Genomic DNA, 26,620 nt, shown 5'->3' on the forward strand with positions numbered 1-26,620 from the left:
AGTCCTCTTTTTTTTATCACTTTACACAGCCTGTTATTGCAGCGTGTCCAATATTAATCATTCATTCCTTCACTGGGTTGCCTTCCAAACCCTGACATTACATGTAAATCATCTCCAGGTGCCTTGAAAACAGTCGAACCTGTAAGTGCCTTCTGGAACCTGGTTGGCGTTTTCCTCTGTAAGACTCCCCGAAGGAACAGGTGGTGACATGGCCCACCCCTGCATTTTTGACTACACAGATTAAACCTTGCCCCCACCAATGCCAAATGGCTGCATCAAGTTCACCTTCGTTACTAATGTATGCTGCTCATCCAAAAAGCAGAAAGAATTGGCAGTCACTGAAACATGAAAACAGGCCCTGACATTGTAAACAGTTTTAATTTTTCTGACTGATTAACAATTTCAACTGTCACATGGTTGTCTGAACAGGTGATATTTAAGACAGGTAAGATGTAATCAGTTAACATCAAAATTTGCTCGAATTTCTTGGGTACCAATAAACTGGAATAATTGCTCCATTACAGGATTTTGAGTCCCAGCTTATTCCATCATAAGTGTTTCAAAAGAGTGACACATCAAAGATCACAAAAACTTGGTTGAAGGCACTTCATGCATATTTTAGGTTGCGTCCAGTGCCCGCGGTGCCTCAAAGGTATCAGCTTTTTAATTTCAACATCAAGTTCATATTCACAACTTGGGAATTTTTTTTTTTTTCTGGCCAGTGCGATGTGTTGATTTTGATGTTATAGGAATTGGTGATCTCAGGATGCCTAGTCTGTTGTCCCAGCAATCTTAACCCAGTGTTTTCTACACTTAAATCATTAGAGTGATGTCTTCACAATTGTTTTTGCCATATCCTGGTACCAAATGTTCTATTATTACTTAATTTTTCTTAAACTGATTAACTTCCTTCAACTTAATGTGGGAATTGACATATAAAATATATATTTTTATCCTAAATAGAAATCTGCTCACCAAAATCATAGTTACCTACCAAAATTAATATAATGAGTAGAAAATTATATAAATAGACACTGTCCAAAATAATTTAAATGCTCACTAAGCTGGACACTGTCAAAGTCCCTGAGCCAGAGACTTTTGCTCTGTTAATTAAAGATTAGCAAGTATTAGAAAATAGCTAATGACAGGCCTAATATCATGTTTAACCATTTATTTATTTATTATTTATTATTTATTTATTTATTTTTGAGATGGAGTTTCACTCTGTCACCCAGGCTGGAGTGCAGTGGCATGATCTTAGCACCCTGCAACCTCCATCTCCTGGGTTCATGTGATCCTCCCACCTCAGCTTTCTGGGTAGCTCGGATGACAGCCATGTGCCACCATGCCCAGCTAATTTTTGTATTTTTAGTAGAGATGGGGTTTCACCATATTGGCCAGGCTGGTCTTGAACTCCTGACCTCAAGTGATCCACCCGCCTTGGCCATTCTCCTTGATTTAATCTAAATGATTGAAATAAAATTGAAAATAGAATGACTCTCTCATTCTATATTATATTATTTAATGCTACCTGTTGAGTACAGAGTCTGTGTTTTGAAAAACACTGTGCTATCCAGTTTGCTAAACCCATTAGTTCTCAGTGCTGGCTGTACTGTAAATTTGCCTGGGAAATCTTTTTAAGAAAATACCAGAAACACCTAGGTCACATCCAGGACAATTAGAAATTAAAATGGACTAGAAAGAGGAGACTCTCTAGGTGATTCTAACGAGGAGTTAGGGTAAAAAAAATTATTAAACCTCCTGGAATATTGCATTCCTCATCTTTACTCTTCTTGAAGGTATAAAAGGCTTCAGATAATTGCTCTGATTTCTCCTAACTCTAATAATCTAGGTAGGCTGTGTAGGCTGTATACCGCTGAACTCATAAGCTGAAAGCAACACTCTTATACATATTTTCACCTTGAGAGATGGGCAAGAAAACTAGTATTTCTGAAACAGGTACTATGTGTCAAGCACAAGGCTCATTTCCTTGACATGACATTGCCTTGGTGTGCTCATCATAATTTTAAAAGCAATAGTCATTGACGTAATTCAACATGGTGTTAAATTGCTATAGATACCTACATAAATTTACTGCTAATCAACCTCAGTCATTCTAGGATTACTCTTGATTGATGTGACAATTCTTGCATTGAATTAAAATATTTCAAGTCAAAAGAGCTTACACTGAGTAACAGTTTAACTTGTGGATCAAATCTCATTATTTTTGTCTTACCTTTATATTGTAAGTATAGAGAGTAGATCTGCCTCTTGTAGAATGATATGAATGTTACATAAGAGAAAAGAAACACACTGACATAAAGGAATAAAGAGCCATTGTTTCATAGAAACTTGATCATGTTATGCCAAATGTCATTTGAGTTTCAATTTACTTTGAGTTTCAATTACTATTGCTATATAACAACTTACCCCAAACCTTAGTGGATTAGAAAATGATCATTTTTTTTCTGTTTAGTAATGTGTAAGTTGAACAGGCATCACTGAGGACTCATCTCCATTGGACACTTCACTAGGTGGGGGGCTTGATTGGAAACTGGCAAGCTTGTTTATTTGACCAGCAAGTTGGCATTGGCTGTTGGGAGTTCAGCAGGACTAGTGGGCTGGGACCTTGGTTCCTATTGAGAAGGACCTGTCCACAGCTGCATAGGGTTCTTAATACTATAGTGGCTGGATACCAAGAGTAATTGTGCTAGTGGAACAAGGTAGAAGTGCATGCATTTTTAGAAACTAGCTTCAGGAATCATACTGTATCACTCCTATTGTTTTTTATTGATCAAAACATTCACAAAAGTATACTAAGTTTCAGGAGGAGAGGGATAGATTTTACTACTTGATAGGGAGCAGTGTCAAAGTCATGCTGTAATAACAGCATGTTGGATAAGATATGTTGCTGCAGCCATCTTTGGAAAACACAATCTGCCACAGCCTTCCAGATCCATTCTGCACCTGCCATACTGCCTCTGCCTTGGGCAGCTGACCTATATGGACCAAAGGGAAAGGTTCCCTTATACTCTGCCAGTTTCTTGGGATCCTTTTACAAGATCTGAGGGAGAGAGGACAGTGAGTTTGGGGTATTTATTCACCAAGATTCATCCTTGCAGGCTCTTTTGAGCTGACAGTGCCAAGAATCCAAGATAGCTTATTTATTTATTTAAAGCAAAACTCTAGACTAAATACCCTTCAATTTGTGTCAGTAGCCTGTGTATAAACCAGAGAAAGAACTCCCAATGGCTCAGAGAGAATAAATTTATACCTCTCCCAGGAGAGTTGCTCCCAAAGAGATCACACTATTTTTATTACAATCACAGACCTATGTAGTCTGGCAATTCTCTTGATACTTCAGAAGTGTGAATTTTTCATCTCAAAGTCATATTGAAAAAGATAAAGAAGGAAAGACTAGGTTTGATATCAGCTGTGACTATCAATAGACTATTTTCCTGGTAAAGTGCATGATCTAAAATTTTAAAGTTAGGATAAGAAAAAAAGGTTTATAAAATCAGAATGTTTTCCATAAAAATAATTTAGAAAATCCAATCTACCTAACATTCCTGAGTCTCTGAGTCTAAAATTTTAAATAACCCCAAATGAACCATTTATTATTCACTTTCTTAATCATGTTCAGATCAATTAAATGTTATAATTAAATGTCATGCCTTGCAAAGTAGAATAATTTTCTTTCTGAAATTAGAGCAAACCATCTAAGCCAGCATGAACAGTTCCACCTCAATAAAGAGACAAGTAACCCAATTAAAAAATGGGCCAGGTACCCTGACTTTTGGTTTCTGATGGGCAAGTAAGGAACTTAGAAGATGTCACTCTCTCCTAACAACAAATAAAGAGCTGAACAAACTGAAAAATCAACAACTAATTCTTAGATCTGGCAGAGAAGTGAGGTCATAGGACAAACGGCTTCCCCTTAATCAGACAGACAGGTGGATACAGATAATCACAACTTGGAGTAGAAACATCCCCAAGAACCAGCGCTGGGCAGGAAAACATGAACTATAATCGAGTAATTGCTGGAAGTTCAGTGTGGACAATTCCGTGAGTTAAAACTCCAGGAAGAGCCAATCACAGGGGGTGCTGCACACTTGTGTTAATTTTGCCTCAGAGAGTTCTACTGGGTCCTCACAGTGAATATTGGAAAAAAAAAATCCCCTCATGTTTCTGGTAGTTGTTGGGGGGAAGTAGACCATTTTGAGATACATTAGAATATTCTGTTCTTAAAATGCTCTGCCCTCGGGCCAGGCGCGGTGGCTCATGCCTGTAATCTCAGCAGTTTGGGAGGCCGAGGCGGGCGGATCACGAGGTCAGGAGATAGAGACCAACGTCGCAAACATGGTGAAACCCTGTCTCTACTAAAAAAAAAATACAAAAAACTAGCCAGGCATGGTGGCAGGTGCCTGTAGTCCCAGCTACTCGGGAGGCTGAGGCAGGAGAATGGCGTGAACCCGGGAGGCAGAACTGAGTGAGCTGAGATTGCACCACTGCACTCCAGCCTGGGTGACAGAGTGAGACTCTTGTCTCAAAAAAAATAAATAAAAAAAAAATAAATAAAAATGCTCTGCCCTCAGCAGCTACAGCCTAATCTGCTGGCGTTTTCTAAGAGTCTAGGAGGGGAGAAAAATAGCCAACTCCAGGGCCCTTAAGCCATCCTGTTCCATGTAAGAAGGGAAAAAGACTGAGAAGCACTGGTGAAGTTCACAGTCTAGGGGCATACGTTCATTAGAAGACTGAGACCTACAACATTCTTTCCCTCCCCCCCACACCTTACCATTACATTACTAGAGGCTTATTTGTGGCAGTCCCTTTTACCCAGTACATCACATCTGCCTTTCAACAAAAAATTACAAGGCATACTAAAAGGCAAAAACACATAGTTTGAAGAGACTGAACAAGCATCAGAACAAGAGTAAGATATAGCAGGAATGCTGGAATTATGAGACCAGGAATTTTAAAATCCTATGGTTAATGTGTTAAGGGGTTTAGTGAAAAAATAAACAACACGTACGAAAAGATGGATAAAGCAAGCAGAAAGATAGACATTCTAAGAATCAAAAACAAACAAAAAAAAGGTTAGAGATTGAAAACACTTTAACAGATATAAGGAATGACTTTGACTGGCTTATTAATAGACTGAGCATGGTTGAGAAAAAAATTTCTGAGCTCGATGATACAAAAATAGAATCTTACAAAACAGAGGAAAACAGACTGAAAAAAACAGAACAGAATATGCAAGAACAATGGAACAACTACCGAGGGTATAACATACACATAATGGAAATGTCAGAAAGAGAAGAAAGGGAGAAAGGAAAAAAAAGCAATTTTTGAAGCAATGGTGACTAAGAGTTTCACTCTAATAATGTGAGATACAAAATCACAGGTCTAGGGAGCACAGAGAACACTAAGTAGAATATATGCCCCCAAGAAAACAGAAAGTCACAAAAACTAAAACAAGCAAACGAAAACCCAACAGACAAAACACCTTGGCATATCACAGAAAATGAAAGATTAAAAAAAAAAGAATTTTGTAAAAAGTGAAAATTTTCAAAAACACTTTTTCCATAGAGAGATGTGGAAGCCATAGACTCTTGGCTCCCTAAACACTTGCTTAGAAATCACTGACATGAGGCAGTTGATTAATAGAGAAAAGACATACAAATTTATTTTCTGTGTATATGTGGGAGTCTTCTGTATGAAGATCCAATTTCCAAATGGGTCACAGAAATTTATATACCATTTTGAGGTTACAGAAAGAATGACGGCTTAGTAAAACAGGTTATGGAAGGTGGGAGAAGTGTCTGGATGGCAAAGCTCGCCTTGTATATACATGAAGCCTCGCTCAGAGAGAACAGATGAGACATGTTTCATTTCAGACTTCTAAATGTGTCAGACCCTCAATCTCTCCTGGATCTGGGGAAAGCCATAGAAAAGAAAAGGGGCATGGCTGCATTAATGGAGATTATCTAGAGATCCAAATTTTCCCCATTTACTACAACAGCTTTGCAAAGCCACTTTTGTGCAGATGGCCAAGCAGTACCCATTTCAAAATATGTCAAATAAATATATTTTGGGGAAAATATTTTAATTTCCTTCAACACTAATCCCATTCCTGAGGGCTCTGCCCCAATGACCTATTCACTTCTAAAAGTCTCCACCTTCTAAGACCACTACTGTGGGAGTTAGGATTTCAACATGCAAATTTTGAGAAGACACAAATATTTAGACATCGCAACATGCTACGAAATGAGAGAAAATGCAATCATATAAAATTCCCAATTAAATCACAAATGGCAGGAAGTGAGGAAGGCAAAAAAGGAACAAAGAACAAGATTAAAAAATAGAAAACAGTAAGAAATATGATAGAAATTAATGCAGATATCTCAACTATTACTTGAATATCTATAATCTAAATGCATCAATTAAAAGATAGAAATTGCCAGAATGTATCAAAAAGCCTAGACCCAATTACATGTTGTCTACAAAAACCTACGTTATATATGAAGACACACATAGATTAAAAGGGATAGCGAAATATATACTATGATTGTACTAATCAAAAGACAGCAGGAGTAGCTATATTAATTTCAAATATAGCAGAATTCAGATTAAGGAAAGTTGTCAGGGCTAATGAGGGGCATTACATAATAAAGGGACACTCCAAGAGGATGTTAACAATTCTTTACATGTATTTACCTAACAACAGAGCATCAAAATATGTAAGGCAAATACTGATAGAACTTCAAGGAGAAAGAGAGGAATCCAGTATCATATTTGGAGACTTTAACACCTCTCTATCAAAAATGAACAGATCCAACAGGCAGAAAACAAGTAAAGACTTAGGTGACCTCAACAGTACCTTCAATCAATTGTATATAATGGACATCTATAGACTACTTTATCCAACAGCAGTGGCAGAGGGGTTTGAATCAGAGTGACTCCATCTTGAGTCACAGCCAAAGTAAAATGAGACTGAGACCTTCTGTACTGCATTCCCAGGAGGTCAGGCATTCTTATTCACAGGGTGAGACAGGAGGTTGACACAAGACACGGGTCACAAAGATCTCATTGGTAAAACAAAATGTAGTAAAGAAGCCAGCTGAAACCTATCAAAATCAAGATGCCAATAAAAGTGACCTTTGGTCATCCTTGCTGCTCGTTATACCCTAATTATAATGCATTAGCACGCTAAAAGACACTCCTGCCAGTGCCATGACAGTTCACATATGCCATGGCAATGTCTAGAGGTTAGTATATGTGGTCTAAAAGGAAAAGGAATCCTAAGTTCTGAGAAGTTCCTGTCCCTTTCCTGGAAATCTCATGAATAATCCATCCCTTGTTTAGCATATAATCAATAAACACCCATAAAAATAGTTATCCAGCAGATCTCAAGGCTGCTCTGCCTATGGAGTAGCCATTCTTTTGCTTCTTTACTTCCCTAATAAACTTGTTTTCTCTTTACTCTGTGGACTCACCCTAAATTCTTTCTTGCACAAGAATCAAGAACCCTCTCTTGGGGTCTGGATTGGGATTCCTTTCCAGTAACAACAGCAGGTTACACATTTTTCTCAAGCTCGTATGGAATGTTCACCAAGAAAGACCACATACTGGGCTAGAAAACACACCTTAAAAATGTAAATGTATAAAAAATGCATACAGTGTCTCCTCTCAGACCATAATAGAATTAAACTAAAAATCAATAACAGGACAGTAGCTAGAAAATCCTCAAATACTTGTAGATTAAATTACACATGGAGATTCTAAATAACACATGGATCAAAGAAAAAACCTCAAGTGAAACTGAAAAAGATCTTGTGGTGCTGCGATAATTGGTTATTCATATGCAGAAGAATGAAGCTGGACCTTCCCTATCACCATACACAAAAATTAAGTCACAACGGATTAAAGACTTAAATGTAAGACATGAAACCATAAAAATCCTAGGAAACACCCTATGAAAATATTTTATAGGGAAATACCCCATAAAAACATAGGAAATACTCTTTTTAATACTGGCCTTGGCAAATAATTACTATGTCCTCAAAGGCAACTGCAACATAATCAGAAATTGACAAGTGGGACCTAATTAAACTAAAGAGCTTCTGCACAGCAAGATAAATGATCAAGGGCATAAACTTACAGAATGGGAGAAAATACTTGCAAACTATGTATCCAATAAACGTCTAAGATTCAGAATCTATAAGGAACTTAAATCAACAATCAAAAGCATAACCCTGGTAGGAAGTGGGCAAATGACATGAACAGACACTTTTCAAAAGAAGACATACAAGTGGACAAAAAACGTATGAAAAAATGCTCATCATCACTAATCACCAGAGAAATGCAAATCAAAACCACAATGAGATACCATCTCACACCAGTAAGAATGGCTTTTGTTAAAAAGTAAAAAAATAACAGATGTTGGCAAGGTTGTGGAGTAAAGGAAACGCTTATACACTGTTGGTGGGACTGTAAATTAGTACAGCCACTGTGAAAAGCATTTTGGAGATTTCCCAAAGGAGGAAAAGCTGAACTCCATTTAACCCAGCAATCCCATTACTAGGTACATAACCAAAGGAAAATAAAGCATCCTGCCAAAAACACATATGCACTCATATGTTCACCACAGTATTATTCACAATAGCAAAGATATGAAGTCCACCCAGGTGCCTATCAATGGGAGACTGGGTAAAGAAAATGTGGTAAATATATACCATGAAATACTCTGCAACCATGAAAAAGAATAAAATCATGGCTTTTGCAGCAACATGGATGCAGCTGGAAACCATCATCCTGAGTGAACTAACAGAAATAGAAAACCAAATACCAAATGTTCTCACTTATAAGTGGGAGCTAAACATTGGGTATACATGAACATAAATATAAGAACAATAAACACTGGAGAATACAAGAGGGAGGAGGACTGGGGGCAGAAGAGTTGAAGAACTATTGGGTACTATGCTCAGTACCTGGGCGATGGATTCAAATACTCCAAACCTTGGCATCATGCAATATACCTTTAACAAACCTGTATGTGTGCCCACTGATTCTAAAATAATACTTGAAAAAAAATAAAATTTATATATATTATGATTTTATCTCAATAAGAGGTGTTTTTAAATTAAAAAGAGATTTTGAACTAAACAAAAACAGAAATATAACATCATAATTTGTAGAATATAGTCAAAGCTACGCCTAGAGGGAAATTTATGTCACTGAGTGCATATAAAAGCAAAAAGAATGAGCCCAAACTAATAATCTAAGCTTTTTGCTTCAGAAAACTGGAAAAATAGAGTAAATAAGATCCAAAGTAAAAGGAATTAAAAAAAAACAAGAGTGAAAATGAATAAACTTGAAAATTGCAAGTCAACAAAGAAAATCAACAAAAGCTGATTCTTTGAAAAGAGCAATAAAATCAATCAATCTCTAGCTAGGCTACTTAAGAAAAAAAGAGAAGACACAAATAACTAATATCAGAAATTAAAAAGGAAACATCATTATAGACCCTATGTATATTAAAAGATAATAAAAAATATTATGAACAATGCTATGTCCACAAATTTGAGAACGTAGATGAAATGGATCAATTCCTTGAAAGATATAATCTGCCAAAAGTTATACAAAAACAAGTAGATAGCACAAATAGTCTTACATATAGTAGATACATTGAATCAATGATTAATAATTTTCCCAAACAGAAAACATCAGGTCCAGACGGGTTCAATGGTGAATCCGAGGTGGGCAGATCACCTGAGGTCAGAAGTTCGAAATGAGACTGGCCAACATGGCGAAACCCAGTCTCCACTAAAAATACAAAAATTAGCCGGGTGTGGTGGTACACATCTGTAGTCCCAGCTACTTGGGAGGCTGAGGCAAGAGAATTGCTTGAACCCAGGAGGCAGAGGGTGCAGTTGGCTGAGATTGTGGCATTGCACTCCAGCCTGGGTGACTCAAAAAAAAAAAAAAAAAAATGCAACGTTAACAGAATGAGAAGATGAGCCATAGACTTGGAGAACATATTTGCAAAAGACAAATCTGACAAAGGGCTGTTAGACAAAATATAGAAAAATCTCTTAAAACTTCCCAATACAAAAATGAACACCCTGATTAAAAAGTAGGCAAAAGACCTGAACCAACACTTCATCAAAGACTATATGCAGATGGCAAGTAAGAATATAAAAATATGTTCAACATCATATTTCATTAGGGAATTGCAAATTAAAACAATGAGATACCACTACATGTCTATTACATTGGCCAAAATCCAGATACTGACCACATAAAATTCTGGCGAGGATGTAGAGTAGCAGGAACTCTCATTTATCACTGGTGGGGATGCAAAATGTTACAGCCATTCTGCAAGACAGTCCAGTAGTTTCTTACAAAATTAAACATACTCTTACCATAAGATCCAGAAATCATGCTCTTCGGTACTTACCAAAATGAACTGAAAACTTATGTCCAATAAAAAACTGCACATAGATGTATATAGCAGCTTTATTCGTAATTGTCAAAACACGGAAGCAACCAATACATCCTTTAGTAGATGAGTGGATAAATAAACGGCGATATATCCAGATACTGGGATATTATTCAGCACTAAAATGAGCTGAGATATCAAGCCATGAAAAGACATGGAGGAACTTAAAAGTATATTACTAAGTGAAACAAGCCCATTTGAAAAGCCTATATACTATATGAGTCCAACAATATGACATTCTGGAAAAGGCAAAACTATTGAGACAATAAAAAGATTAGTGGTTGCCAGAAGTTAGGAGGGCTAGAAGGAATGAACAGGCAGGGTACAGAGGATTTTTAGGGTGGTGAAACTATTCTGTGAGATACTACAACGGTGGATACATGCCATTATACATTTGTACCAATAGAATGCACAAGATGAAGAATGAACTCCAATGTAAACTATTAACTTGGGATAATAATGATGTGTCAACGTAGGTTCATAGATTATAAAAAATGTGCCACTCTGGGATGGGATGTTGATAGTCAAGGAGGGTGTGTGTGTGGGAGGATGGGGGCACATGGGTACTTCCTGTACTTTCAGTTCAATTTTACTATGAACCTTAGAAACTGTGTAATAAATAAAGTTTATTTTTTAAAAGGGGTCCATCTCAAATGACCACATATTATGTTTCCATTTATATGAAATGTCCAGAATATGCAAATAGGTATATAGAGAAAGTAGATCGGTGGTTGCCTCTGCCTGAGGGTGAAGGGTGGGGATTTCGAAAGTTATGGTTAACGGATATGAGCTTTCTTTTTGAGATAACAAAGATATTCTAAAACTAACTATTGCAATGAAAGTACAGCTCCGTGAATATGTTAAAAGCCACTGCATTTTATACTTTAAGTGGATACATTGCATGGTATGGGAATCACATCTCAATACAGCCATTAAAAAACTACCTAAGCCAGCATGAGTAAAGGTAAAGCTATCATCAGCAGATACCATTTTTCTCCTCATTTGATATGATTTATTTATTTATTGAATTTATTGCATTTAGCCCTTTTTTTGACTTCAGTCTCCTTTTGCAAGATGTACTCATGAACCTTAATCCTGTCAGCCTTTGTCAAACAAAATAAGGCAAAATTATAAACTGCAGCTCTTTCTACCAGTAAACATCAGCCTCAGCCGCCCAGAGATGAGATTTTTTTTTAAATTTGCAAGTCACAGATGTAGGTAAATATCTGTTATGGATATTTAAAATGTGGAGGAACCGAAGGAATTATAAACAATATCAAATGAATTACTACTGACTCTCTTAGAACTTTCAGAGATTTAAAAAAAATATTACTGTATTTGGATTTTTGTATGCTGGTATATACACAAATATACTCACATGTACATAAACATACACATTAGTAATTCTTTGGTGGTATCTTATATTTTTCAATATGAATTCCAATAGTGGAACTCCAGTAAATCCTAAGATATTAATAACACAGATAACCCACACCCTCTCAAACCAACTCTTCTTTTTCTTTTCTTTTCTTTTTTTTTTTTTTTGAGACAGAGTTTTGCTCTGTCTCGCAGTCTGGAATGCAGTGGTGCAATCTCTGCTCACTGCGACCTCTGCCTCCCGGGTTCAAGCGATTCTCCTGTCTCAGCCTCCCAAGTAGCTGGGAATACAGGTGTGTGCCACCTTGCCCAGCTGATTTTTAATTTTTAGTAGAGATGGAGTTTTGCCACGATGGCCAGGCTGGTTGGCCTCAGCCTCCCAAAGTGCTGGGATTGCAAGCTGAGCCACCACTCTCGGCCAAAACCAACTCTTCTAAGAATTGTCAAGTGATGTAATTTTATTGAAGGTTTGCATGAAACATGATGAAGTTCACAGCAAAATCTGCCAGAAGTTTTCTTTAAATATCTGTATTTCTTTCAAAGTTTCTCTCCCAGAGGCATAACCTCTCTAACATCCCAAAATAGTCTTCTGTATGTAACCCTTATGAACATTGGTTCCAAAATCTTCTGTCTGTCTCTCCTCAAATTCTCCTAGCTTTATATCCCACTCAATCCAAGAAAACTAAAGAAAATTCTTAGCCAAAGAAGAAGATAGACTTGTTTGATTACTTGAAAATGAAAAAAAATATATGAAAGAGATAATAGACAAAGTTAACAGAAAAGTGACATAAAATTTTCCCTCTGTAAAAGGTAGAGCCTATACCGTGAGAGAAAACTAGTATATATATTGGGAATTTGTGTGTAAGTGAAAGATTTCCTGCTGTGCTCCAAAGAGTTCTCTTCAAAGGACACATGAAGGAGGTAACAATCTGATACATGCACATTAATACATGTATTGAAATATCAGTTTGTACCCCATAAATATGTACAATTGTTGCATGTCTATTAAAAATATAAACAAAATCTAATATGCACATGTAAATTTCATTACTTTGTCTTTGGCAAAAAAAAATCTTATCTAGCTGAGAGTTGTCTTGAAGCAGTCTGCATTTTGTTTTATAACTTTTGAATGTTACTCTACACTAGATTTTCTTTTAAATTAATATCCTATACAATAATCCAGTCAACTAGGTTTTGTTGTGAATTTCTCTAGCTAGAAACGAAAGGTAGTTTTTTCTTGCTCTTCTCTGATGAAGTAATCTTGTATTTCACAAGAGCTAGTATTAACTCCCAATTTTCTTGATTTGGAGGAGTCAGTTATAATTCCCAATCTTTCCTCAGTATCCAAATTCCTAATAAGCAAATGGAGAGATTTTCAATCTCATTAATCTGAGAAATGAGACGTTGGGGGTAATGAAATACGGCTTCTCAGTCATCTGTTGGCAAAAATTTTAAAAAAATGAAGGAAAAACTCATGTGCAGAAAAGAATATGGGGAAACAGGACCCCTTTACTAGTACTGATGGGAACATAAATAGCTGCAGCTTTCCTGGGGAACAATTGAGAAATAACACTACCACTACTGCTGGCAGTAGTAATGACCCCAAAGAGCTAACTTCTGTTGTCCTTGGCACTTTGCAAATACCTCTAAGTATTATCAGCATCTCAATTCTGCAGATGATGTAATTGAGACAGAGATAAAGATCAATGGTATATAGGAGAAAGGCATAGGTTTCAAATGCTGACATTCTGTTTCAGATTTTGGAATGATGAAACTGTATGTGTGTCACACCAATCTGATCTAGTAATTTCCTACCTGAGCAAATACCCCCAGAATATTCTCTGGAAATTAATGAGGCATCATTACTTGTCTTTCAAAATGCTATTAACTATTTTTATCCCTACTTGATTTCTTACTCTAAGCACTCAGAATTGTTTAAACTGAGATCTGATTGGTAGTATTTTAAAGTTTTGGAGAAACCTGGGAAAAATTAAAATCTTGTAATGTATGCCTGTTTTATTTCATCTGGAAATATTGAATATTTCATGTTTCTTTCCCCCTCTCTGTCTGTCATTATATCTCTCTTTCTATCTCTGGCCAAATTTAGAAAGTATTGTAGGTGCTTTTATGTAGGCCTCACATACTTCTTGTGCAAATTATTAACATGAATTTATCTATCTTTTCAGGGAGGTTTCGTCCTGTTATATTTTCTTATTGGTTATTGTTGATACAAAGGAAAACTATTACTTAAAAATGTTAATACATGTTTTCAGTAGACACATAATAAATGTACATATTTATGCATTACAGTGTAATATTTAGATATATGTAGATGATATATAATAATCAAAATAGAATAATTAGTGCATCTATCACCTCAAAGCATTTATTTGTGTTGGGAACGTTCAAAATCCTGTATTCTAGCCATTTGAAAACATACAATAAATTATTACTATTGTCACCTTACAGTGCTATAGACAACTAGTTGTAAGAAAGCTATGAATATCCTCCTATCTAGCTGTAAGGAAGTTATTATTTTTTGCAATTTACCTGGTATCCAAGCTGTTGACTGAAGTCATTAATTTAAAAAAATTTAGAGTTGATACTATTGGGTTTTGAGTAGCCCTAATATAAAAAATTTTAGAGTTGATACTATTGGGTTTTGAGTAGCCCTAATATGATTTTGTCCTGAAATAATGTTTGTTTCCTTATTTTCATAGTCACCTTTTATTTGTTTCATACTTTATTGCATTGACCTAAACATGTCCAAATGATATTTGTCTGTAGCCTCACCTTGTTGATGATTTAAATAACAATATTTCCGGTATGTTTCCTTTAAAGACACTTTTGGGATGCGGAAGAAGTATCTTTCTGTTCCTATTTTAATATGAATTTAAAAGTCAGTGATTGGTCATTATTTTTATTGAAGGTCATCTTAGCATCAATCGAGAATATTGTGGTTTGTTTTATTAGATCTACTGACACAATGTATGTACATTTCCTGGGATATCCTATAGTAGCTTATGAAGGGTTAATCTTTTTTTTTTTTTTTTTTTTTTTTTTTGAGACAGAGTTTCTCTCCTTGCCCAGGCTGAAGTGTAATGTCGCAATCTCAGCTCACTGCAACCTCTCCCTCCTGAGTTCAAGCCATTCTCCTGGCTCAAGCCTCCCAAGTAGCTGCGATTAGAGGCATGTGTGACCACGCCTGGCTAATTTCTGTATTTTTAGTAGAGATGAGGATTCACCATGTTGGCCAGGCTGGTCTTGAACTCCTGACCTCAGTGATCCCCCTGTCTTGGCCTCCCAAAGTGCTTGGATTACAGGCCTGAGCCACCACTCCTGGCAGGGTTAATCTTTGAATATAATGTTCAATCTGGTTTGCTAAAATTTCCCTTAAGTTTTCTTACTGTATTCATGTAATCAGTTTGTATTTACTAAGTATTCACTATCTTGGTAGGTTTTGTTCATAGGAATATGCTAGACTTACAAAATAAGTTAAAAATATTTCACACTTTTAATGTTGTCAAATAGTTTACATAACACAGAATATTTATCTGTTTCCTTAAAATTTGAAAAACAAAAATTACCAGTAAAATTATCTAGCCCTAAAATCCTTATTATTGGTGGAGGTGGAAAATTGATTTGCAAGTTTTCATAATAATGAGTCTACCTAAGCAGACAATTTTAATTTCATTTTTATTTTAAATTAATTAAATTTAAATTTTGAAGATTTATATTTCTGCAGAAATCGGTCATTTAATTGGAATTTCATATATATGACCTGAATATGTAATCCTTTGGGTTTTTACATTTCTTTTTTATCTCTTATATTCTTTTTCTAATGTCTAATTTTAGTTTTTCTTTTCTCTTTATTCTTCATTGGTATATTCTGTAGATTATCAATTGCTTTTTGATATTATATGAATTTTATTTGTTTTCTTATTTATGTACATATGTTTGTTATTTTTATTAACCAAATTTTGCAAAGATATAGAAAGAATAAAAAGGAGTGTGTATTTTCTATCTGTAGGATTATTTTTTCATATATTTCTGTTACTTCAATTAATTACAGTATCAAAATAATCTGTCTAATTCTTAGCAAATTGATCTACTGATAGTTGAAAGAAGGGCTCTCAAAGTCTACACAGTTTTATTTCTTACTAGTTCTTTGTTCTTGACCTGATATGTTTTAATCGTACGTTATTTGAGGTATTTGATTTTCATGATAAAAAGAAATTTTTCCAAAATAAATTTATACTTTTTGCTTTTAAGGTTTGCCAGGAATTATTCTTTGTTGGAAATTAACATTTGTTGCACTCTCCTTCTGTTGTATTTACATAATAAATATTTGCATATGTTTTCCTTTATGTCATTTCATTTATAACCTTGGTTTGTTTTAACTCTGCTGTTTTTATGGGCTTTAGTACAAGAAGTCACATGTTGCTTGTTTTGACTTATTCTTGTAAATTTAAGTCTACCTTACAGGATTTCCACTGGGGATGGCTTTGGACCATTCATCTTCATAAATATTGTACTTGATAAATACAGCCCTTGGACATCAATCACACTTTAAGCAGGAACTGAGCCTTTATTTGCCTGGTTGAGTAAATGATGAGTCAGGCAAATAACTACACATCAACAGTTTTGTGCATTACCCCTTTTTTCCAGCTGGAATTGGGGAATTCTTATTTCTTTACCAGCAAATAACATTATGGGAGGAGTCATGCTTCAAAGATGTGGGTTCAAGATAAATAATAATTCCTCTGGTCTCATCCCCACTTTTGTGAATTTGTTTCTGGGTACATTCTCTTAATAATTATTTCAAGTCAGCTGATGCTTTGAATTTGGACAAGATACAAAATGCACAATATAGTCCAATGGGGATATGCTTAAAAACTCTGAATACCCCCAGAAGTTGTTTGGAGAATGAGTGCTTTCCTTTACATAAAATTGTTTACATAGTTATAAAGAGCTGCTGTTTTCAAACTTTCAGTCTTCACACACAAATAATTCGATGAAATAAATCAAGTCAAAGTGGCCACTTGTATTATCACACAAAAGATCAATTTCAAAGATATTCTTTTCTGCCACTGAGAGCTGAAAAATACATCAAATCTCAAGCTCATGAGTAGCTGCTGTAACCAGAGTGAAATTGTGGCTTGTGGGAAATAAATCATATTGAAGTGAGCCATTTAAATGAATGGCAGATTGGTTGTCACTGCTCAAGTTCTTATTGCTTCCAGTGACTTTTATCCACAAACATTCTAATTCATCATAGACCCAGTTGCACAAAGTGTTGGTAAGACTGTACACCTTGGCTCTGGACATTCTTTATTTCTAAAGTAACTGCACCACATAGGGTTTATCAAAGCATATATATTTAAACATCCTTACAATATGGGGTAAACTAGTGTGTTTACGTACAAAAGTTTCTATCTGTAGGGAGCCTCTGGCATACAATGCATGTAAGTCCAAAAGTTAGCTTACTGAGCAAGTCAAAATTATCCCTCAACATTTGTAAAATCATACTTAAATTACCAGGCCCTAGGTCTTCACATACCAGTTAACAGTGTTCTTTGATTTCTCTTGAACTTTGGAATATTACCTCCCTTTTCCTATCGATGGACGTTAAGCTCTATTTAAAAGTAAGGAAACAAAGATGTTATACAGGGGTAAATAATGGAGTAAAATTCATTGCTTAAATATAGGTATGATAGAACACTACCATAAACATCTAGCTAGGCCTGTATCTCTTCTTGTGATTCTGCATATGTGAAATAGTGTACGCATTCTTATTTACATTCACACCATCATATATGAAGATACGTAGATCAGGCAAAAAAGAGAGAAAACTGTGTTCTGGAAAGAGATCTCATGGCAAGAGGGAATGGGGCAAATACAGTTATGTGTCACCACATAATGACTTTATGGTCAAGGATGGACCACATATATGACAGTGGTCCCATAAGATTATAATGGAGCTGGCTGGGCCTGGTGCCTCATGCCTGTAATCCCAGCACTTTGGGAGGCCAAGATGGGCGGATCACCTGAGGTCAGGAGTTCAAGACCAGCCTGGCCAACATGGCGAAACCCCATCTCTACTAAAAATACAAAAATTAGCCGGACACCGTGGTGCATGCCTGTAGTCCCACCTAGGGAGGCTGAGGCTGGAGAATCATTTGAACCTAGGAGGTGGAGGTTGCAGTGAGTCAAGATCGTGCCACTGCACTCCAGCCTGAGTGACAGAGTGAGACCCTGTCTCCAAAAAAAAAAAAAAAAAAAAAGTTTCTATTGCCTAATGACACTGTAGCCATCATAATATTACAGCACAATGCCTTACTGATGCTTTTGTGATGATGCTGAGGTAAACAAACCTATTGTGCTGCCTATCATATAATAGTCTAGCACATACACTTATGTACAGTACATAATACTTGAAAATTATGATAAATGACCATGTTAATAGTTTACACCATTTACTATACCATAATTTATATTGCCATTTTATAGTGTACTCCTTCTACAAATTAAAAGAAAAGTTAACTATCAGTCTCATAGAGGTCCTTCAGGAGGAATTCCAGAAGAAGGCATTGCTGTCCTATGAGATGACAGCTCCATGCATGTTATTGCCCCTGCGGACCTTCCAGTGAGACATGATGTGGAGGCACAAGACAGTGATATTGATGGTCCTGACCCTGCACAGGCCTAGGCTAACCTGTGCCTTTGTGTATTCATTTTTTACAAAAATGTTTAAAATGAAAAAATAATTAAAAACAGATAAAAAGCTTATCCTTATTGAAAAAGGATATAAAGAAAATATTTTTGTATAGCTGTACAATGTGTGTTTTAAGCTAGGTGTTAATGACAAAACAGTCAAAAAGTCTAAAGAAGTTTAAAGTTTATAAAGTAAAAAAGTTATGGTAAGCTACGGTTAATTTACTATTGAAGAAAGAAAATACTTCTTATACATTGAGTGTATCCTAAGTGTACAGTGTTTCTAATATTTTCAGTAGTATACAGCAATGTCCTAGCCTTCACCTTCACTCACCACTCACTCACTGACACCCAGAGCAAGTTCCAGTCCTGCAAACTCTATTCACAGTAAGTGCCCTATACAGGTGCTCCTTTTTGAAAATCCTTTATACCGTATTTTTACTGTACTGTTTCAACGTTTAGATACATGAATACTCACCATTCTGCTAAATTGCCCACAGCATTCAGGGCAGTGGCATGTTGTGCAAGTTTGCAGGGCAGGAGGAATAGGCTATACCACACAGCCTGGGTGTGTAGTAGGCTGTGTCATTAGGTTTGTGTAAGTGCACCCTATGATGTCCACATAAGGACGGAATTGCCTAATAACACATTTCTCAGAATGTATCCCCATCGTTAAGCAACATGTGACTGTATTAAAAACAGATGTGAAAAAAGATCAGAAAATAAGACCAAAAAATTATGTGACTCACTCACTCATGGGCATCAACCAGCAAACAACAGCGCCTAGAACTCTTGTGTATCTGAATACAAATCTGCCACTTCCAAAACCAAACCACGTTGTGCCTATGATTGAACTTTTCTTGGCAAACAGGAACTTATGTGGAAGTCTTTTCCTGCTGATTTAATGATACGACTTTTTGGTTCGCCCCATGATCATGGACTGAAATCTGTCTTTGGACCCCTACTCCTCCTTTGTGACGAGCCAATTTGTTTTAGACACTTATTTTCATAAAGCTTTTCTGAACGTATAATTCCAATTGTGCGAAAATCTGCGACTGGTGTCGTCGTGCTCCTTTGGCACAATTTCAAATCTATACAGTAGATCTGGTTTAAATTATTGGAGCTTTCTGAGCTTTTTTTTCCCAAAAGGCCGTGTTTTTAAAACAAATGAATGGGTGTTGATAATTAGCATAGTCCCAATAATTGGCTGATTCAATTCAAAGCTATGAGTTGTATTTTCTATAATCTGAGCTACCCCTAACCTCTTTTTAAAACATGCCTCTTACTATCCACCTTTCTAGGCAACTTTCCCACTTACCAGCCTCCTTGCTCACATTTTGCTGCTTTTGCAAATGGGATATATCTATGAACCCACTGAGGAAAAAGACAAGCAGACTATCTTTGTATTAATGTGCATGCTGCAATGAATACACAATCAGAGGACAAGACTTGTTACATGATTCCCTTCTCATGCAACAGAAAACTGATTTACTTAATTGCCTGTGCTTAAGGGTAATGTCATCTTGTATGGCTTACTGTTTTATAGTGATGGGAGAATATTAAGTTCCTAATGGCACAAGTCAATAAAAAATTCATAGGCCATGAACTAGCATGTTAGAGAAAGAACAGAATTGGCAAGTGATAGCATTAATTTATGAAATTTCAGGTTTCAGACACCTGACTTGTACAGAGATGACTTTATGCCTTCTGTAGAATCTATCAGTGCTATGTAAATCAAGATAGTTAAATTACATTCTAAACTCGAATGTTTTGAACTCCAAGCTTTTCTGAAAGATAGCTGCAATCTGGCTCAGTCTTAGAGTTCCTTTGTAACTGTTTGATGCATGTTACAATCAAACTACTTTGGATTTTTTAGTCTTTCATTACACATTTATTTAGCAGTAGCTAAGATAGAGGAACCATATTAGATAAACTATTATCAACAGCTCACAATCCAGCTGAGAAATCAATCACAAACATAATTACCTTCATTATAATGGCAAAGGTGACTAATGTTTCAAATGGAATTCTTCAATAATTACAAGCAGCAGAAGAGCTGGATTAGAGAAGCCTTTCCCAGATTGGGTAAGGAGTCTTTATGAAAGTAACATTTTAGGCTTCTTCTTGAGGCCCAAGGAAAAAGAAATTGTTAAATTTTAAGACAGCCTGAGTACGGAGTAGAGAGCTAGCTCAGAATATGGCATATGCCTTTTTCTATCATGACAGAAAAAAGCAGTGACAATTTAACAATAAATAGACATCTACAATGATAGTAAAAGTAAAGCTAAAAGATTTTAGCAATTGGTGAAGTTCTCAAAAGCTGTGAATCAGTCAGAACAATTAGAAAAGTAGTAATTCCAAAATGGAATAAATTGGGTGATAGACAATAGAAAGGGTACTAAAATTATACTTAATTGTGGTTAGGTATCTAAACGTCTCAATTTCTCTTTTCCTGTTAAAACCTTTCTTTTTTCTATACTAGCTTCCTAAGGTTGCCGTAACGAAGTAACAAAAACTCAGTGGCTTAAAACAACAGAAATGTATCCTCTCACAGTTCTGATGGCTATAAGTCTGAAATCAAGGTGTTGGCAGAGCCACGCTCCCTGCAAAATCTCTAAGGGGAAATTCTTCCTTGCCTCTTCCAGCTTCTGGTGGCTCCAGGCATTCCTTGGCTTGTGGCAGCACACCTGCGTTCTGGGCCTTCATCCTAATTGGTCCATCTCTCCTCTGTGTCTGTGCTTCACATGGCATTCTCCTCTTTGTGTGTCTATGTCCAAATGGCCTTCTTTTTAAAAGGGCAACAGTTATACTGAATAAGGGCCCATTTTAATCCAGGATGACCTCATCTTAATTTAACTAATGGCTTCTACAATAAGGCAATTTCCAAATAAGGTCACATTCTGAGGTATTGGACATTAAGAATCTATTTTTGGGAGGACACAATTCAACTCAAAATCCCATCCTTTTAAGTTGCATGTGATTTTAATATGTTAACATGCCAATGTATACAAATACATACATTTAATAAGAAGTCTTTGTCAAATGAGCACAGTTGAGTTGACCATCATGTGGCTTTCTGCTTTACTGAGGCCTGTATGTGAAGTCCATAATGACAAAACCAGACTTGACTGTCCACCACGGACCTCTTTACCAAAAGAATGAAGCTGTCCTTGAGTCAGTGCAAACAGTCCCACAAGGGAAGCTAGCTTTGCAATTCCAGATTCATAAACATGCTGTGAGGCTTACCGTTAATCTGTGTGGCTCACCAGCATTAAGCCACTTCTTGACCATTCTCCTCAAAGGGACAATTTTCCCCTAAAATCTGTAATTCTTTCTAATGTGGAATCATCACAAAAGAGGAGACAGAATGGAAACATTAGAAAGCATCTGTGTTGTGGAAACACACCGATCTGGACTTTAAGTTCCGCCACTAACTAGCTAAGTGACTCTGGGCAAGTTGATAAACTTCCAATCCTCAGTTTGTGCACCTGTACAATGAAGCGTCTTACTGCTAATGTCTGGTACAATTGTGAGGATTAACGGTGATGATGCACCCTGGCCTGACACATTAATTGGGATCAAGCACCTGGAGGAGACACTTAGTAAGTGCAGCTTTCTCCCAGTTCATCACATATGTGTCATGTTGAAAACAAACACCTGTAAAAGAAAATCTTCCTTTCCATAGGGTACTAACAACAACAACAAAAAATGTAATGAAAAGTAACACTTAACAACACACATCAATTTTAATTGTAATTATACGTTGAAGTCAATGTGTTCAATTTCTGGTAATTACAAAAATAAAATTAGATCCAAACAGAATTGAGAACCACTCAACCAAAACCACTTATTTAGAAAACATTTCTAGAGCATTCTCTATGTGCCAGAGACATGTGCAATATAAAAAGTATGAAGAAAGTGCCACAACTTACCCCACCAACTTTCTCAAAGTGAGATCCCTCTTTCTTAAAATCTGCAAGGGCCCCATTGAAATACCAGGTAAAGATGATGTCTAACAGCGGGTCATGTTGTACCTGGCAGGGCAATATGACGCTTTCACCAACAGAAACATCCATGTTAGATGGTGCCAAAGTTATTCTCGTTGGTTCTATTGGGGAAATATTTTTTCAGAAAAACAGCATTTTATTGTGATAAAAGAGACTTGCACAGGCAGACTGTTCATCTAACTCATACTGTGTATGTTTGTAGATGCATATACATAAATCTAAATAATTAAAAGTATTCAACATTAAAATAGGCATTTTGATGCAGAGCTACATTTCACTGGATCCACAAATTCTTGTTAAAGAAATTAGGATATTTGAACTTGTAGGACATGTAAGTTTAAAAATTAAAGTCATGTGTAAACAACAGTTATATTATTATCAACAAAATCAATTTCAACTTAGTTTTACTGTTCTTTGAAATGTAGGGGTAGAAATAGAAAATACTGTGTTTTCACCAACTTTGACTAGAAATTACATCACCATCAAATTCTAAACAGACATTTAATGGTAGCCTGGATTTGAAAGATATAATGCAAAAGATGCTAGAATAGGTACAAGAAGGAGGGGTACTATGTTAAAATGCTAATTAATGTGTTTTTCCCCAACGCAAATGTCGACATGCACATTTCTTTCTCCCTGTCGTCACCACCTACCTTCCATTTGTCTATCATGAATTAAAATTCTCTTGACCCCATTTTCCCACTGCTACTCCACATTACTTTGCACTACGTTGGACTAAAAGTCTCCAAAAGAGTCATTTATGCATGTTGTCTACAATTATGCTAGTCAATTCCCTCTTTAACTCAGTCTAGCCAGACTTTGGTCCTCCCAACCCCCATCCTCACCAAGGTCCTCATAACCATCCTACTGATATATCAAAAGGTATTTAACATCATGCACTTCTCTGCTCAAAACCTTGCAGCCACTCCACTTTTCAATCCAACTGAAATAATTCCTCAGGAGGTCTACAAACTGCTTGCATAATTATCACTAAGAAATCTGTTAACTGACACCTTCATCTCCATGAAATCTTTTTCCAAATCTCTCCTTCTCAGTGAGGTTTATGCTGATCATCCTGCTTCTAATGCTCTAACTTACCTCTGCCCCTATGCATCTCTTTCTTGTTTACAATTTTTGCCTTCTAATAACTTTCTTCTTTCTTATTCCTACTGTTATTTTCTTTCTCCTTTTATAGAAGGTAAGATTCATGAGGACAGTATTAGTGACAATGTGTTCAAGGATACAGCCCAAGCAACTGGCACAGAGTAGGTGCTCCAATTTTTTCATGAATGGATAAATGAACAAAATATATCCACAACTTTAAGCAATTCTTATTTATATCCTGTTCTTTCCTGGGCTTGAACATCTCCAGAAAAAATCCACTATAATGAAAAGGACAAAATGTATCCAAAAGACCTGACATGATAGAATTTTATTTAAAAATAAAATAGAACAAGATCAACAACATATGCTATTTGTAACTCTTACTGCCTATCAACCCAGCACAGTAACTAATGTGTTCCCTGGTGCACATTGTGCTGTGCTAAGGAAACATTGTTCCCTTGAGTTTCACCTGTTAAAAATAACGTAAGTGCAAATACAGGTTCTACCTTCATAGTGTACTGAACATTGTGAAACACATAGTTACTTTCATCATAATAATATATCTTACAGTGAATCCGTATGTAAAGCAATATTTTAGAAATGGACCTACCTGTAACAACCAAATGTGTTGTGCCATTTGCTTTCCCAAACTGGTTTTCTGCCATGCAGGTATAAGTTCCAGCATCAGCTTTAGTCACATTGGCTATTTTGAGTCCTCCATCTTTTAACAAAGAAATTCTAAAGAAAAGACAAATAAGATAAATAAATATATAATAGCCATTTTTTTCCAAATGAATATATATATTTTTACAGAACGTGTTGCCTTAAGCTAGCATTTTTAAGGCATGATCAACCAGTCCTTAGCTTTTTGGGAATACAAAAAAAAGAAAATTCACCCCTCACTCACATACATAAACACACGCACAGCATTGGATGACAAAAGATGCTCCACTAATTTGAACTTTGTTCAATATTTTTACTCAGCATTACTTATTACACCTAAGTTGAGAGGATGCACTTATCAAGTAAGTATGAAATGTTTTCCAAAAATATTAATATACATTGTGGTAGATTATTCATGGAGTTAGCCTAATCGATTGAAAGGAAATACAAAGTAGGCAGAACACTATGTCCCTCAAATTTGAAACAGTGTATGAGAAACGAGAAGCTGCACGTCTTTTACTATGAACTAAGAGAGTCGCCCCAATAGAAACCGAAATTTTCTAAAAGAACATTTGGGTGGTCCCCTGTGAGTTAGCGAAAAGAGCCTGGGCAAATCCAATAAACCTTACCTTAGAGTTTCTGAGTGTACACTTAGAGTACTTAAAGCTTTGGCATCTCACTAACTAAGGAAATATAACTGAGTGCTTTACATACACTTGGCACTATAAGAGAACCTGGGATTATGGGGTGAGCAAGACAAAAAGTCTCCACCTTCATGGAATAATATTCCAGTGAGTAGCAGAGACAACTGTAGTACTCTGTTTTCATGCTGCTGCTAAAGATACACCCAAGACTGGGTAACTTATAACAAAAAGGAGATTTAACAGACTTACAGTTCCATGTGGCTGGGGAGGCCTCACAATCATGCTAATAGATGAAATGCACGTCTTACATGGTGGCAGGCAAAGAGAAAATGAGAACCAAACGAAAGGGGTTCCCCTTATAAAACCATCAATTCTCATGAGATTTATTCACTACCACAAGAACAGTATGGGGAAACTGCCCCCATGATTAAATCATGTCCCACAAGGTCCCTCCCACAACATGTGGGAATTATGGAAGCTACAATTTAAGATGAGATTTGGGTGGGGACACAGCCAAACCGTATCAACAACAAATAATTAAATAAGTAAAAATATGAAGTTCTGATTTTTGAGAAGTACTCAGAAGGAGATAGACAGTGTGATACAATACAGAGTAATTACTTTAGGAGGAATGGTTTCTAGGATAGGGTGCATCAGAAAAGCCTCTTAGAAGTGGTGTCATTTGAATTACGAAAAAAATGAGATGGGATTAACCTGTCATTAATCTGATCCCTGTATCTTTATTGCCCTAATTTGTCAACTCATAATTATATTCTCTTTCTTTGAGTTCCTAAAATAATTACTATCCACATAATGCATTTAACACTTGAGTGTCTTTATCTTTCATGGCTCCTATTTTTGACACATGAGTGAAAATGGATGGTAAACTTCTTAAAAATATTTGCAACCTCAGTATCAGCATGGCATCATATATGCCAACTATGGTAACTAAATGCCTCCAAATTCTGGGCCGTTCAGCAGAATAAATAGGAAAAATACGGAGGACATTAGACTAGAATGAAGGATCTCAATCTGTAAAAATGTTTATTGCAAAATTTTTAGGTGTGTTTCAAAAATGTTACTACAAGAGTTTCTGTATAAAAATGTATAAGATATAGATTTTCTGTTTTATTTATATATGCATGTATGTGTGTGTATATATAGATATATCTCCATATTTTCCTCCTCCAGTAGACTATAGGAGACTGCCACCCATCACTTTATATATGTATTACTTTATAGTCCATTACTCACTTTCATTTGCATCCTGCTTACACTTCCTTCAGTGAGAAAATCACGGTGGAGTTAGAGCTAGCACACAGGTTCATGATCCTGGGTACAGCTATCTATTACGGTTTGTTGTGCATATGTTTTTTTAAAACTGCGTTAAGGTATATTTAAAATAAAAAGGTTTGAGAGCAATGACACAGAAAGCTCATCAGGGAACCATGGCACTGCATGCCAACTTGAGGAACTACAGAGAAAGGTCAAAAATTCCAAGAACTTTCATAGGAATTAAAAACAAAACAAAACAAAAAGGGACATATCTGATTCTTCTTGTGGGACCCTGAAGGTTGCAATGCATTTTGTTGCATGTGAAATCCCTCCCA

General features: G+C 36.1%; 1 protein-coding gene across 2 annotated transcripts in view; it reads right to left on the bottom strand.

The window, feature by feature from the left end:
• Window positions 1–26,620, bottom strand: part of CNTN3 (contactin 3) — a 348,715-nt gene that overhangs the window by 46,745 nt on the left and 275,350 nt on the right. For both annotated transcript variants that reach the window (XM_032149509.1, XM_058437166.1), the window contains exons 12-13: window positions 24,314–24,441; window positions 22,525–22,700 (exon numbers count right to left, since the gene is read on the bottom strand). In XM_032149509.1, the coding sequence (XP_032005400.1) occupies window positions 22,525–22,700; window positions 24,314–24,441 (304 nt within the window). The remainder of the gene's footprint in view (window positions 1–22,524; window positions 22,701–24,313; window positions 24,442–26,620) is intronic.

This window comes from Hylobates moloch, unplaced genomic scaffold (genome assembly GCF_009828535.3).
Source record: "Hylobates moloch isolate HMO894 unplaced genomic scaffold, HMol_V3 SCAFFOLD_4, whole genome shotgun sequence".
NCBI lineage: Eukaryota > Metazoa > Chordata > Mammalia > Primates > Hylobatidae > Hylobates > Hylobates moloch.